We start from the raw sequence: 16,411 nt of genomic DNA, 5'->3' as shown, positions 1-16,411 counted from the left end.
ACCGTGAAATGGAAGCTGCTCTCATGCTTTCAAATCAGTCAGAGAAGCATAACTGAATTAATACTCTTGCTTCTAAGAATCAGAACCAAGGTGCCATTGTAATCTTGACACTAATAAATATGGGATAAAAAGAAATTGACTTTCATTATGTCTATTGTTTTTAAAGACAGAGTACCAATCAAACCTTCCTATAGATGTGTACTATTGAAACATTGGGAGATCTCATTTTACTGGAATCACTTCAGATTGTCTCTTCCTGGTCCCAGTTATCTCAAGGACCACCAAGTGCCTGTAACTCGTCTGCATTCTGACAGCAGACAGGCAGCAGGGCCAGCATTCCTTGATAGTGTGGTTTCCAAGGCTGGGCTGAGTCCCCACATTAGTAGTGTTTGTAGACATTAACAAGACCGTTAGCCTTTTACTTTCTCCGCCCCCCCCAACAATGTTAAAATTGTAACCTGACCTTTGTGGTGGCATTTTTAAGGGCTCTTAAAAGAATACTTTTGGGTTTTAGTCAACTCTTTCAAGTCAAAACCGAATAGTATGCTCCTCTCTATATTTCTTCTATGTATTCTTTTTCCCTATTTGCATACCTACTAATCACCAAAACTTGATCAAATCTTTAATCAAATCAGAAATAATTAAGGATACAACCAGGATATCCCAATTTGGCCAACCACTAGAATCAACCAAGATGGGTGTCAGCAACCTTACTGCCTTGGCCTCTTCCTCTAAGATTCTGGTTTGATCTGGGGCTTGAGAGTCTGTGATTTTCAAATATCTTTCAAGTGCTTCAGCTGGTCCAGAATGGATCCACATTTGTCACTTCAAATGTTTATGAAGCTCCTGTTCTGAGTATTCGGTGAATCACAAATCTAAGAACTCATAATGGAAGCATATTTACTTATACAAATCTGGAAGCATCACTGAAAGTCAGTAAGAATTAAACTCTGCATAGTGGGGGAGACAAAGATGGGATGGTTGCAGCTGAATGGGTGCCTGCATAAAGACTTCGCAAGACTGTAAGCAGGGCCATCACAGTGTGAAGCTTGCTTAGGCAAAGGCATGTGCCTCTATCTGAAACATGACAAGCAAAAGAGCTAGTGGAATGGCTCTAGAATACCATTAAGTGTGAGGCCTGAAGTTAACTTTCAATACTACCCCTTAAAAAAAAATCACCTTCCAAAAAACAAGTCTACCCACAAAGAGCTTCAATCTAGTTATCACTCCAGATTTTCAGTAGAAAAATACATCGTGGATGTCTACTAAAACAGCCACAAAGAGTAAATTGTGTTGTTTGCAGGAAAATGGGTGGGACTAGAGATCATTGTGTTAAGCAAAAGAAACCAGACAGGGAAAGACACATACCACATGTTCTCTCTGATATTAAATGAATGACAGGAATGTGAAACAGGTTCTGTTAAGGGCAGGTAGCAGTAGGAGGAGGGAGGTGAAAGGAGAGGGTGTTAGAGGGGTGATTATGGTGGATATAAATTGTACAGAGACATAAAAATAGAACGACAAAGACTGCTGAAGTTGGGTTTAGAAGAGGGGAGGGAAACAAGGGAAAGTGATAGAGAGGGTGAAATGGAACAGAGTACCTTATGTGTATATACAGAAATATCTCAATGAAACAAACCTCTTTAATAAACTAATGTATGCTACACACACAAACCAACAAATGATGGTTCACAAAAAATTCAAAAACAAAGAATCCAGTCTAACCAATGGAAATAAGAGAATCACAGACTTTCCTACCCATGATTGAACCATGATCCTCAGATCTCAGCCTCTTGAGTTGCCAGTTTCCAGCTAAGAGTAGTTTTTAAATAAGTCCTAACCAGAATGAAATCACAGCTAATTAGACTTAGCAGTACAGGAAGTTGTTACCTATCTGCAGATAGTCAATTTGAAATTTGAGTGTGTATTAAGCTGTATAATGGCCTAGACACAGCTTAGAACAATAAGGAACCATGAAGGAATTCATAGAATTTTGGAAAGCCTTCGTGATAAACTTGGAGTCATTTTTGCTTTAGCAATGTACATTAAGTCATTATAAATGGCTGCAGTATTATTTGTGATCTTCAGGCCGGATGCCAAAGAATTGCAAATAGACATGTTCAATCAGCCAAGTGCCAAGCAGCACTAAACAGAAGTGAACTTTGCTTAAATGACACAGGTACATTCTTGAAAATAGGAATGATGTTAACAGGGTATTGAGCTGTTGCCAATAACCATGACCAGCAAGTCCCCTCCCCCAGCTCTCACAACTCAGCTATATTCATCTCCCTAATACAGTTCTAACACAGGACCATGCTCTTTCTTCTAGTCTTTCTACTTCCTGTCCCCTGGCCCTGCAGCCAGCCTTGAGGCCCATTCCCTCTCTCTCTTCCTTCAGGCATAGCTCAAATGTCATCTTCTCCAAGAAGCCCTCCCACACGCAACTCCCCTCTCCATTCCCATACTCAGCTAACTTTTGCCATACCACTAAACATCCAACAGATTGCTACTTTGTCTAATTGCTTGTGTTTCCCCACACACAGCAAATTTCTCAGTTCTATAAGACTAAACCAGTGTCATAGTAAGTATGTGCACACACAGGACTGATATATAGATCCACTGCATAATCGTGTACATAAATACTCTGTGGAGAGATGGATGGAAGGTTGGATGGATGGATGGATGAATGGATGGAAGGGTGGATGGAAGGATGGATGGATGGATGGATGGATGGATGGATGAATAAAACATTCTGCTGCCCTACCAGATTGAAGTAATTAATAGTCACTCAATCTAGCCTATTTTGTAGACATATGTCAACTCATAAGGCAACAGATGATTCTATTCAAAGTAAAATCAGAATTAAATACTTGGGTATTGTCTCATGTGCACCAAGACTGTGTCTCCAGCATGCCTCACCCTTTCAACTTCAGGCAGGGAATCCAGAATAAAACTCTCAAATGCCAGGAGAAGGAAAAGAGGAGAAGGGAAGAAATGTGTCTTTTTATTTCCTACCTGCCACTGACATAGGATGTGTTATTGGGAGAACTTAGGAAAGAGGACATTTGTACAAGTGAGCTGCAAAATGGACACTCAGCTGTCTTTGTGCATTTGAAGAGAAAAAGTAAAAGATAAGGACCTACTGGAAATAACATTGAAGAATAATTAAAAGAAACACTGGAGTAATTACTTTTTCTATCAAAAAATTAAATCATTTCTGTTTTATTTAATTCTCCTTTCCATTGAGAGAATATCACAGCAGTATAATTTTAATAGTAATACAAAAGAGTGAAGGGGGCTTAAAATATCAGACTTTGTGTTCTGCAAGAACTTTGATTTCAAAGGAGCATGCTGGTTAACAAGTGGATGCCATGTGAGGTAGGTCTTTTGATCTTTTGAGTTGTTTTCAGCTTTTAGTACTTACAGCTCTTGCCCAGGAGTACATTGAGGGCTTGGTTCTTCCAATGTTAAATGAGGTTTAGCATGCAGCTACCTCTACTAGGCAACTTAGAAACCACTACAGGCTTCAGGGTTGTTGTGGTGTCACTTCCTGCCCTTGATGGAATGGGTGATAACTACAACTGGCTGAAAAAAATATTAAGAAACATTACAGCTTTAAAAAATGGCTTAAAATCTGGGAATTGGCTTAGCAGTAAAATGCTTGCCTGGCATATACGAAGCCCTGGGTTCGATTCCTCAGCACCACATAAACAGAAAAGACTAGAAGTGGCACTGTGGCTCAAGTAGTAGAGTGCTAGCCTTGGGCAAAAAGAAGCCAGAGACAGTGCTCAGGCCCTGAGTTCAAGCCCCAGGACTGGCCAAAAAAAAAAAAGGCTTCATTATGTCTGCTATCTGCATCACTTCAATGTCACCAATATAATCAATATTGTACAGATATTTATTAGTTCCTTCTCCCTTATGTTCACTAAATGGCAGGAGTTTTGGAGAGAGGGAGGAAAAAATAATAAAGAATTTCCCAAACTTTCAGTCCTATGACATAGCTATTGTCTCTAAAACCATTGAGGATATGCCTGAGTGTTGGTGACTCATGCCTGTAATCCTAGTTACTCAGGAGGCTGAGATCTCCGGAGGAGAGAAGACAGCCCAAGTAGATAAATCCAATTACCCAGCAAAAAACTGGAAGTAGATGTGTGGTTCAAGTGCTACAATACCAAACTTGAATAGAAAAAGCCAAGCAAAAGTGAGAGGGACTGATTTGGTAATGAAAAATATACTGATCACTGTGCAGTTTCGTGTCTGATTCATGTGCCTAAAGTTTTATCTGCTATTCTTGCATCACTGGGAAAAATGTTCATATAGTTAGAGGCCAAAAGCATCAAAGTATCTATTATAAGGAAAATGGATTTGAACTGCAGACCTTCCTAAAACTGTCTTTAAGGCTACTCTCAGAAGTTGTAGGCTCACAAGTGGAAAACCAGTTTAAAAAATTTTCAAACCAACAGCTTTTCAGTGTTCATCAACAGTAAAGTAAGAGAGGTAGTTGGAGTGAAACCAATGATGAATGCCTAAATAGAGCTAGTGTACCATCTTATGCCAGAGTCATTTATTTTTACTTTCTTCTGAGTTCTAGCTTCAGATCTACATCGAGAGTCCACTGACAATAGTAACACTTGCACAACTGTTACTGGATCTGCCCAGAGCTCTTACACAAAGCCCGCAAAAGGCTACTTCTTTTCCAGGTCAATATCAATCTCAGGCTTAGGGAAAAAGAACACAAGGGAATTCTTGCAAAAAGACATCACTCCAAAAGAAGGTAAGACTCAACTCATGTACCAGTGGCTCACCTGTAATCCTAGCTACTTAGGAGACCAAAATCTCATGATTATGGTTCAAAGCCAGCCCAGAAAGACAAATCCATGAGGCTCTTATCTCCAATTAACCAGCAAAAAGTGGTAGAGTACTAACTTTGAGGGAAAAATATACAAACTCTGGGGAGGTTAGGATTATACCATCATTGTGAACAGCTTTCTTCCAAAGTGAAATAAAGGAAAAAAAAAAAACCACTTACAGTGCCTTCTTCTATGGGGTTGATGTGTATCCCAAAGTTCATGTGTTGGAAACATAGCCTGGTACAACAGTGTTGGGAGAACTCTTAACTTATGAAGAGACTGTTATATCACAGCAGTGGAATTCTTATTAAAGTAAGTTCAGTGCTCTCTCACCATCTCTCACTCTCCTGTCCAGGTTAGAATGCAAAATGAGGGCCCCAACCACACATAATCCCTTGACCTTAGATTTCCTTGCCTTCTATAACGAGGAGCCAAATGCATGTGTGCCCATGATCAATTGCCTGATCTGTGTTGTTCTGCTAAAGCAGGAAAAAAAAGGCCTCAGACACTTCTGCAGATTATGGCTCACCTGGGAAGAGCTTGGCCTCACACTACAATCTGAGCTTGTGCCTGGGCTCTGGCACTTGCTCTTCAGAGGACTGCAGCAAATCCTTGTCTTTGGGCCTGACTCACCATTTGCATGCTGGAAACTACAACAGCCTCAGGAGTTTGTCGTAGGAAGTAAATGAAAATACTGTCTGGCATTGCAGGCGCACAAAGAGGCACTCAATTACTAGGGCAAGAGGCCCTCCCACCTTGAGAAAGAAAATAAAATGAGGACCACTACTGCCACTGGCTAAGTACAGTCTACTCCTCAAAAGGCATTCAGCAATGAACTGACATTATAGGAAAGAAGAGTAAAGGATGACAAAGGAAAATTAGTTTCCATTCTCCAAAAATAACTACTTTCCACTTCCTTTGCTTTTCCCATCTGTCACTTCCTGTTTCTCTCTCTTATTTTTTTTTGTCTCTATTGTTTTTGTGTCAGTTGTGGAGCTTGAACTCAGGGCCTGGGTGTTGTCCCTGAGCCTCTTTGTACCCAAGGCTAGCACTCTACCACTTGAGCCACAGTGCCACTTTCAGTTTTTGAGTGCTTAATTGGAGCTAAGAGTCTCATAGGGACTTTTTCTGCCTGGGCTGAAAAGCCTCAGATCTCAGCCTCCTGAATAGCAAGGATTACAGACATGAGGCACCTGCACCCAGCTCTGTTTCTCTCTGTTTGACCCTGTCTTCAACCTGATGGTCATTTTCAATGGAAGGCAGTGCTGGGACCTGCAAAAACATCATAGTGGCCACTCACTGCTCAGGCTAAGATATCAAAGGAACAAATTTGACACTTAAATTATTACAAAATAAGCCAACAACTTGTTACAAGGCTTGAAACATGATGGAGGAAAACAGTAAATGAACTATCAGCCAAGACAGCTCTTCTCCCTTTAAAATGACAGACATTAAATGTTTTAGATATGTTGCAGCTCTTAATCAGTAACACATACTTCATCTACCTTCTTGGTCCTCATGGCTGTAATGATTTAATAAAGAATACCATTGGTTTTTTTGTTTTTTGTTTTTGCCAGTCCTGGAGGTTGAACTCAGGGCCTGAGCACTATCCCTGGCTTCTTTTTGCTCAAGGCTAGCACTCTACCTCTTGAGCTACAGTGCCACTTCTGGCTTTTTCTGTTTATGTGGTGCTGAGGAATCGAACCCAGGGCTTCATGCATGCTAGGTAAGCACTTTACCACTAAGCCACATTCCCAGCCCCAAGAATACCGTTCTTGCAAACAGTATGACACAGGAAACGTAAGCTACAGACTGAGGCAAGGGTACAGAATCTTATTCTACACCAGCATGCACCATCTACTAGCCAGAATAAGTAGCCACCAAACTTCAGATACTTTTTAATGTCATTCTCCTGAGAAACTCACATCAGTTTCAAATAAAGTGTTAAGAATCCAAGAGAGACCAGGTGTCGATGGCTCACCAGTAATCTTAGCTACGCAAGAGGCTGAGATTTGAAGATCACAGTTCAAAGCTAACCAGGTAAGGAATGTGAGACTTTTATCTCCAATAAACCACCAAAAAGTTTGAAGTGGAGGTATAGCTCAAGTGGTAGAGAATATCAGCCATGACCTGAAAAATGCTAAGGGACAGTGGCCAGGTCCTGAGTTCAAGCTCAGTACTGGCATGGAAAAAAAAAAAAGTTCAAGAGATGGATGATTCAAGGTTTTAGCAAAAGCAAAAGGCTTCTTTTTTTACAAGCCTTAAATCCACAAAGTGTTTTGTGAGTTTTGCTCTTGCTCAAATTATAATAAGTATTTTCCAAGAGAACAACTAAGAAAACACGAAGGAATAGGTGACACTGTTCAGAAAGAAATGTCCTCATAGCCAGGAGCCAGTGGCTCACGCCTATAAACCTAGCTACTCAGGAGACTGAGATCTGAGGATCATGGTTTGAAGCCAGCCTGGGCAGGAAAGTCTGTGAGACTCTTATCTCCAATAAACTATTCAAAAAAGCCAGAAGTGAAGCTCTGGCTCAAGTAGTAGAGTAATAGCCTTGAGCAAATGAAGCTCCAGGACAGCATGTAGGTTGTCAGTTCAAGCCCCAGGACCAGCACAAAAACAAAAGTACTATTACTTGGCTTATGAAATGGTAATCCCTCTGTATATCACCTTTATAATAACAATGTAAGTATTTAATAATAAAAAGAAGTGTTTCCCCCAAGTACAAAACAGAATAGCTACCCATGTGCTATGTTGGTATGGAGAAAAAAACCTGCACTTTTAGGACCCTTTGTCTTACTATCTGTATAAAGATACTTCCATTATTCATTCTCTAGATTTACTTGATTAGCTTAGAAAACTATCTTCACACAAAGCTCTGCAACTGTAAAATATTATGTAACTGTCAGTAGGAGAAGATCTACTTGTCATTTATTATGCATGAGATCTTTGTGATAGACAGAATTATCTTATTCATCCCTTCCTACCTGCAGTTTTTGACTCATAGCTTAGTATTTATTTAGCATTAAAAAAACCCTTCTGAACTACTTTAGACTTGTAAAACTTTTTACGTACCTTTTATGATACATAAAAATTGAGAATCCAGGGTAAAATTGCTCTCTCACTGCCCCTCCCCCAACACATATTCAAAATCATCTTGTGTGGTGTGGTATGTATGTGCCAGTTCACACTCTCAGTCTTTTACCTTAATGCTTGTGCGATACCACTTGAGCCACATCTACAGTCAGGCCTTTTTTTTTTTTTTTTTTTTTTTGGCCAGTCCTGGGCCTTGGACTCAGGGCCTGAGCACTGTCCCTGGCTTCTTCCCGCTCAAGGCTAGCACTCTGCCACTTGAGCCACAGCGCCGCTTCTGGCCGTTTTCTGTATATGTGGTGCTGGGGAATCGAACCTAGGGCCTCGTGTATCCGAGGCAGGCACTCTTGCCACTAGGCTATATCCCCAGCCCCTACAGTCAGGCCTTTTTATGGAGTCTCACAGATGGACTGTCTTTGAACCTTGATTTTCAGATTTCAGCCTCCTGAGTAGCTAGTAGGATTATAAGTGTGAGCCACCAGCTCCCTCTTTACTGTACCATTTTTATGTCACTCTAGTACCCCAGATTCTTGTCTATGTTTAAGAAATAGATATTTGCAAAACTAGGCATCCTGTTTGACTTTTAACTTTCTTATAAATAAAAAATTTTTTAAAATGTAGCTGGCACTGATGGTTCACATCTGTAATCCTAGCTACTCATGAGGCTGAGATCCGAGGATGGAGGTTCAAAGCCAGCCTAGGACGAGAAGCCTGTGAGACTTATTTGGTTATTTCCAATTAACCAACAAAAAACTGGAACTAGAGGTATGACTCAAGTGGTAGGGAACTAGCTTTGAGCAAATAGCTCAGGAACAGCACCCAAGCCATGAGGTAAGCCCTAAGACTGGCATCAAATTTTTTTCAAAAATATGCAAAATCAGAATGGTACAATGAGTCCACATCCAACACATAATTATTACATAGCTTCAATAATCAATTCACAGATAATTCTCTATCTCATCCCTACTGCCTGCCTCTGAGTAGTTCTAAAGTAAAGCCCAGATGTTCTATCATTTCATTATAAATATTTCAGAATGTACTTCTCTTGTTTTAAGTAGCCATACTACTACAATCGTACTTAAACAATATCAACAATTCCTTAAAATTCCCACATATCCAATCACTGCTCCCATTTTTCAACTCCTGAGAGTTATTGATATTGAATTGTGTTTGAATTGGGATAAATCATGCACCACACATTAAAAATGTTAAAGTGATGGAAGTGCAGCTCAAGGGGTCGAGCACCTGCCTAGCAAGTGCAAAGTCTTGAGTTCAAATCCTTGTAGAAGAAAGATGAAGACCAAGATGATGAAGATGAAGACAGAGGGGGAGGGTGATGGAGGGGGAGAAGGCAACAGAGATGGCCAGGTGCTAGTGGCTCATAACTATAATCCCGGCCACCAAGGAGTCTGACATCCGAGCCTACCCATCAAAGTCCATGAGGCTTCATCTTCAAAATAACTGTTAAGCAAGCCAGTCTAGAGGCATGGCTCAAATGGAAGAACGCTAGTTCAACAAGGCCCTGTATCTGTAAGGCCCTGAGTTCAAATCCAAAACCAGACCAAACAAAAAGGAAAACAGAAAGAAAAGGAAAGAAAAATGGTTAAATTGTCTTTTTTTTGTTAATATGTCTCTTTCCCTTTTCTTCTCCCAATTTTTGCTCAAAGAAACTAAGGTCCCTCTTCCTGTAAAATCTCTATCTAGATTTTGCTGATTACATCTCATGGTATCATTTAAAATGTCCCTCTGTCCCCTGTACTTCCTTTTAGCTTGTGACTGGATCTGAAAGCCTGACCAAACTCAAGCTTGATTTTATTTTTTTTGCCTGATGGTGTGGTATTGTTCCATTAAGAGGCACAGCAAATCTCGTTTCTGTTCTGTGTGCAACTATTCATGTCTGAGGTACCCCAAGTACTGACACATTTCACTCTCCACACCTTAAAATCATATACTGTATTTTTCTTTTCTTCTCTTTCCTTTCTTCTCTCTCTCTCCTCTCTCTCTCCCTCGCCCCCTCTCCCCCCACCCTCTCTCATTGCGACCCTCAGATCTCTGCCTCCTGAATAGCTAAAATTACAGATATGAGTGAGCCACTAGCACCTGGCTTTAAACTGTATTTCTTGACAGTACAACCCCACAACATGTTCCTGATGGTTCTCTAATGTAGGAATATCATACTTTAATTTCCCTCTATTGTTTCTCTTCCAATTATTATAAATAGGCTTAATGCATTTCCATCCATACCCTATATTTTAATCTTTTTTTGTTTGTTTGCCACTCAGGTCTTGCAAGTAAAAACTAGTCCAACACAGTGACAATCACTATGACGGAATCTACTGGTACACTAAAAAGCTAGGTCTGTTTCACTACTGCCATAAGTCTCCACTTGATTAGACTGCAGACCCTGTTGTTATCTCCAGAAAGGCTCAGTCAGAAAGAAATAAAGATTGACAACAGACAGCTTCTTCAAAATTATACATCACTCAACTGTGTGTATGTAGGGGAATTCTCAACCTCATTGATAGTGTTAACATGTTTCTCAAGATAAAGAGTCTTCAGGGGCTTCAGCTCTAGACCTGAGCTCTGCATGAGCTGTCCACCAAGGGGTGATGAATGGTTGATCGTGTGTGTGTGTTGTGTGTGTGTGTGTGTGTGTGTGTGTGTGTGTGTGTGTTAGGGGTTCTGAGGTGTTGAAATCATGGCTTCATGCTATCTAGGCGAGTTCTCAACCACTTGAGTCATACCCCTGTCCTAATTAATTCTTAGTTTGTTTTATAGATAGGGTCTTACACTTTTGCTGAGCTGGCCTTAGACCATACCTCTGCCTCCTGAGTAGCTGGCATTACAGGCATGCACTACTCTACAGCATTTGGATCTACCTACCTCAGTGAAGTCCTTGCTCTAGGTTTCTGAGTAGGTTCTTCTGTTCTCTTACTTCAGCATTAAACATAAACCTGGTCTCATCAAACTTCAAAGAAACTGCTGTTACCAAAAAAAATGCAATTCTTGCTTTCCAATGTCTTATTGTTCTATTCCTTTTTCAATCTTCATTATCCAAGTGCTTTGTGCCCATTTGGAAGCTGTTATCATGATCTGGGAAACAACCCCTGGCACACAGTAAGCACACAAGTATTATTGCTTGGGTAATAAGTACATTAGTAAAACAAGTGGTCAGTAAATAAATCTTCAACAGAGTTTGAGATGGCTGGACCCAATATGAACTATGAGCCAAAGACCTTGACTGGTGCCATCTCACAAAGCCAGGCTGCTGGTCAAGCCTGCTTCTCTAACTCTCCTCACTGGGCCCCTTCATCTTCATCTATGTGCCTAGGCCCAAACTCCAAGTGAGTTATTTCCACTTTCTCCTAGTCACTTGGATTTCCCACAATGAACCCCAAATCTACTTTTCCACAGCTATGGAAGCGATGATCCTCCACTCCCGCTTCTACCCTTTACACAATCTGAACCTCCTCTGAGACCCTTTGGGACATTGATGGAATGTCCATTTCTGCAGATTTTTCTATCATACATCTCCCAAAGCTACCAACCTTTCTCTAGGCCCTCACTGCCCAACTCAGCCTGGGCCCTAGTGGTATTTCTCTGTGATGAGCTCACCATCTCCTGATGACTCTCCACACTCCCATCTTCTCTTATGATCTAACTCCCTCTCCCTACCCTTGAACCTACTGATACCATACCATAGGTAAAACCCTTCTCAGCTACCCCATCACTTCTATTCATCTAGAAGTAATGTGACCATGAAATGTACTGTCCCACCTGGCACCCTCCTGGGAATGAGGGGTGGCACTGTGAATAGATGTGTTGGTAGAAAAGGAATGGATTGTCTTGTGCAAGACTACACACCAGGCCCTCCTGAGTCACTTGGTGTCATTTCCATCACAATCCTCCACCATCTGCAATACTGGTGTCCTGTCATGGCAAGCAATAATCTAAAGTGGCTGCTAAGAGCTAGGCCAAGTAAGGGGCAAGTTCATGGAACCGGGCTCCTACCACAGCTACAGAAGGCATGCTGATGGTGGGCTTCATATTCTGTGGGGGGGGGGGGAGGGGGTGGTATGTATGTATGTGAGGATAGGGAATCATTATATCCTGTGCATTTAACAGGGAAGCTACATGTAGGCTCAAGCTGAGTCCTAGTCTAGGATACATATGGAAAAGAGACAGTGCTCCAACAGAGACAGAGAAAATACATCTGGAACTCCTAATACCTATCCTGCACATAGATGCCACTGCTCCTGAAGTCAAAGCACTAAGGTACTTTTCAAGAATAAAACAGTTCTGGCATCTCTTAAAATATGCAAACCCACCTAGGAAGGGTAGAGAACTAAGACAACAATCATTATTACAGTAGTATGAATTATCTCATGAATTCATTGTCTTCATTATCAGCAACTATTATGGAACAAGGAGATCACTGGGCATTTATACCTGAGTTAGAAAGGATGAAGGACTGGTTAAACGAAGGTGGAATTACTGAGGATGAACTTAGCCTACTACATGCACAAGGTCTGCTCTGAAAGAAATACAACTGGAGTAGCCTAGTAAGACCTCACTCCCCAGTGACTTGGCAGTTTCCTCATATCATTAAAGTCACAAAATAAAAACAACGTAAGCTGGGTGATAGTGGCCCATGCTTGTAATCCTAGCTGCTCAGGAGACTGAGACCTGAAGATGACAGTTCAAAGACAGTTCAAGAAGAAAATACCATGAGATTCTTATCTCCAGTTAACTAGCAAAAAGCCAAAGTTAAGGCATGGCTCAAGTGGTAGAATGCCAGCTGAGCAAAAAGGCCTAGTAAGATCATGAAGCTCTTAGTTTAAGCCTCAGCACCAGCACAAAAAGATAGCGGGGGGGGGGGGGGGAAAGTGAGACTATTCCATTGTATTTCAATGTCAACACAATTACAGAAGATACAACTTCACTAACATTTAGTATGGAGAAGTGACTGGCTTCCTTTCTCACTGCCATATTTCTTTCTCCCAAATCTGACCTGTGTTGGGAGAAAGTCCTATTAGTGATTTAATCTAATATTACACTGAGCTAGGGCCAAATTATTCACTTGATCTTTCCTTTGCCACAAATAAAATTTACCTCACCTAAAAAGAATGGGCATTGGTGTGTATGTGGTGAGGGGTAGAATTTGGTGGCCATGAATGAAGTACAGGTTTCCTTAAGGGAGAAGAATAGAGATTCTAAAGAAGAGAAGATATGATCTCCAATTTTCTTTTATGGTCATTCAGAGACAAACTAAAAGGCTGGCACAAAACCGAAAACCTAAAGTCAAACTTATTTGTCAAGACTCAAAAGAGGCAAAAACACGATGAAACAAAGCAGAACAGTTCAACGTAAGATATTTAACCTATTGAGTAGGTTAAATGCCAGCCCCTGGTGGCCCAGATCTGTAATCCTAACAGGAGGCTGAGATCTCAGGATTACAGCTCAGAGGTAACCAAGGCCAGAAAATCTGTGAGATAAAAGTACCTCTAATTAACCAGCACAAAGCCAAAGCCTTGAATGAAAAAGCTAAGGAATAGCACCCAGGTATGTGTGCATGCATAAATAACTAAATAAATAGACATTGTACAAACATACATACATATAATATTGCCCCATATCTCAAATGCATTCAACCTGACATTCTGAACCAATGAACCATCAGGCAATAAAAAGTTAGTCCACCCAACCCGAGCCAGTCATTTGTAAGCATCTTTTGCAAAATGCTCTTTTGATCATTTCCATTTCAGAAACTTCTCTGAAGGTATGAATTGAGATTGTTCAATCCAGAACCCCCTCAAATTCATTCTTACCTTCAGTGAAACTCCCAGTTAGGGTTATTACCACAAACACTTTCCCTTCTGGCTCCAGATCCACCTAGAAAGAGAAGGAAAATACATGATATATTGTCATATGAATATCCTTTACAGAGAAGCCTCAGTGTATCAATTACAGTCATCATGAATCAAGTCTAAATCTTTTATTAAACAAGAGAGGGGCAAGGGAACAAGTAAAAGTTGAAGACATTATAAAGGTTGAAAACCACATCTAGAAACAAACTATTTTATCAGGGTTTCTACCCTGATGAATTTTATTCTCTTCCCTTACTGGCTTTCAGAGCACTTATATACTTGCTGATTTGTCCTGAAAAATCCATTTTTTTTTCTTTTTTTGGCCAGTCCTAGGCCGTGAACTCAGGGCCTGAGCACTGTCCCTGGCTGCTTTTATTTTGCTCAAGGCTAGCACTCTGCCACTTGAGCCACAGCGCCACTTCTGGCCATTTTCTGTATATGTGGTGCTGAGGAATCGAACCCAGGGCCTCATGTATACGAGGCAAGCACTCTTGCCACTAGGCCATATTCCCAGCCCCCTGAAAAATCCATTTCTGATGCACACTTCTCATAAGAATGGTCTTTCATTAAACCACACCCCTCATAAGAGCAGCCTTTTTAATAAACCATGTGGTGCGTATGTGAAACAGAAACAATAGCCACATAAACAAAAATATGACTAAGTAAGGTCTTTAGTTTTGTGATGTAAAAAGTACAGAGTGGCAGCTTGGAGCCCGTGGCTCACATCTATAACCGCAGCTACTCAGAAGTTTGAGATCTAAAAATCACAATTCAAAGCCAGTCCAGGGAGGAAAGTCCATGAGACTCTTATCTCCAATAAACTACAAAACAAAACAAAACAAAACCTGGAAGCGGAGCTGTAGCTAAAGTGGTAGAGTGCTGACCTGGAGCAAAAGAAGCTCAGGGATGGTGCCCAAGCCCTGAGTTTGAGCCCCAGGACTGGTGCGCGCATGCGTGCACGTAGAGTCTCTTATGTTCCCATCCATGCCTGACCAGTCTTAAGAAGCAGAAAGGAAAGAAGCTTAAGAGCTTTGCCTTTACTCTTCTTTGCTATTATTTTGTTTTGTTTCTTCTCAGAAAAAGTCTCACTATAAAGCTGAGATTCCCTTAGAATTATGTTCCCAGGCTGGTCTCAAACCCGTGATCCTCCTGTCTCAGCCCCCCACCTGTTGGAATTATAGGAATGCATCACCACTCCAGGCACACTCACTTCTTGACTGTTTTGGGAGTATCAACATCCCTTGAAGATTTGGGTTAGCTGACATAAAAAGAGATGCAAATCAGGCTGAATGAAATCTTCTCACCTGGCCCCATGCAATGCACCCAACACACACAGCCCAGTTCCCCAAGGAGGCCTACACAGCAGGACACTCAGGATGGAAGAGTGCCTTGCAGATATGCTCAGATCCCCATGGCCCAGGTCTGGAGGCTGTGCTAGACCCTTCTTCCTACTGGATGCCAACCTCGTCATCCACAAATACCTCCAAACCCTGCACTCATAGGACAAAGAACTCACCTCAAACAGTTATGTGCATAAGAGCTCTAAAACAAATGTCATCAGACTCGACTCAGATTCTACTCATGGCTCCCATTTCTGTCTTTGAGAGTCAAGAGAAGCCCATGTACACATGGATAGCCATTTGGGGACAGCATAGTATATTCACAAGCTACAAATTCATGGAGTAGGACAAAGTATCCACACTAAACTAGGTCATTAGTTCTAGTTTAACTGAATAGCTGCCACTAGACCCAGTAAAGCCCCTCACACTTGCCTCCTTGTGTTCCTCTGACAGTCTAGGGTGCCAGAGTGCAACATGTTAGGCTTTATTCCTTATTCTTAATATCTACTTATCTACTTATTCTTAATATCTACTTATCTACTTATACTTAATATCTACTGCTTTTATAGTGCCTAAAGGTAAAGAAAGCTCCTGCTACCAAAATGCATTGGTCACCACACAGATTCATCACCACACTCCCAACTCTGCTTATCTTCCAAGATCAAGTAAGACTGAATAGGTTCAGGGGTGGTAGGGCCATTATCAGCATATTTTTTCTTCTAACAACACACTCCAATTATATTTGTTTCATTTTGTTTTGTTTTTGTGACAGTACTGGGGCTTGAATTCAAGCTATCTTGCTTCCAGTTGACTTGTTCACTCAAAGCTGGCACTCTATCACTTGAGCCACAGCTCTGCTTCTGGCTTTTCAGTGGTTAATTGGAGAAAAAAATGTCTTATGAACCTTCCTGCCCAGGCTGGCTTTAAACTTCAATCCTCTGATCTCAGCCTCCTAAGAAGTTAGCATTATACTTGTGAGCCGTGCATATCTAGCCAATTATATATACTTAAAAAAAAAAAAAGACGACTGGGTGCTGGTGGCTCAGGCTTGTAACCCTAGCTATTCAGGAGGCTGAGATCTGAGGATCACGGTTCAAAGCCAGCCTGGACAGAAAAGTCTCCCTGTGAGACTCTGCTCATATCTACAATTAACTACCTAAAAACCAGAAGTAAAGCTATGGGTCAAGAGCACTAGCCTTGAGCACAAAAGCTCAGAGACAAAGCCCAGGCCCTGAGTTCAAGCCCCACGACCGACCAAAAC

General features: G+C 41.2%; 1 protein-coding gene across 2 annotated transcripts in view; it reads right to left on the bottom strand.

Annotated features, from left to right (window-relative positions):
* Prkch (protein kinase C eta) overlaps positions 1-16,411 on the bottom strand; it is a 235,609-nt gene that overhangs the window by 148,613 nt on the left and 70,585 nt on the right. For both annotated transcript variants that reach the window (XM_048362542.1, XM_048362543.1), the window contains exon 2: positions 13,772-13,835. In XM_048362542.1, the coding sequence (XP_048218499.1) occupies positions 13,772-13,835 (64 nt within the window). The remainder of the gene's footprint in view (positions 1-13,771; positions 13,836-16,411) is intronic.

This window comes from Perognathus longimembris, chromosome 14 (assembly GCF_023159225.1).
Source record: "Perognathus longimembris pacificus isolate PPM17 chromosome 14, ASM2315922v1, whole genome shotgun sequence".
NCBI lineage: Eukaryota > Metazoa > Chordata > Mammalia > Rodentia > Heteromyidae > Perognathus > Perognathus longimembris.
Note: the sequence above shows the minus strand (reverse complement) of the source record. Positions and strands in the feature narration are given on the sequence as shown.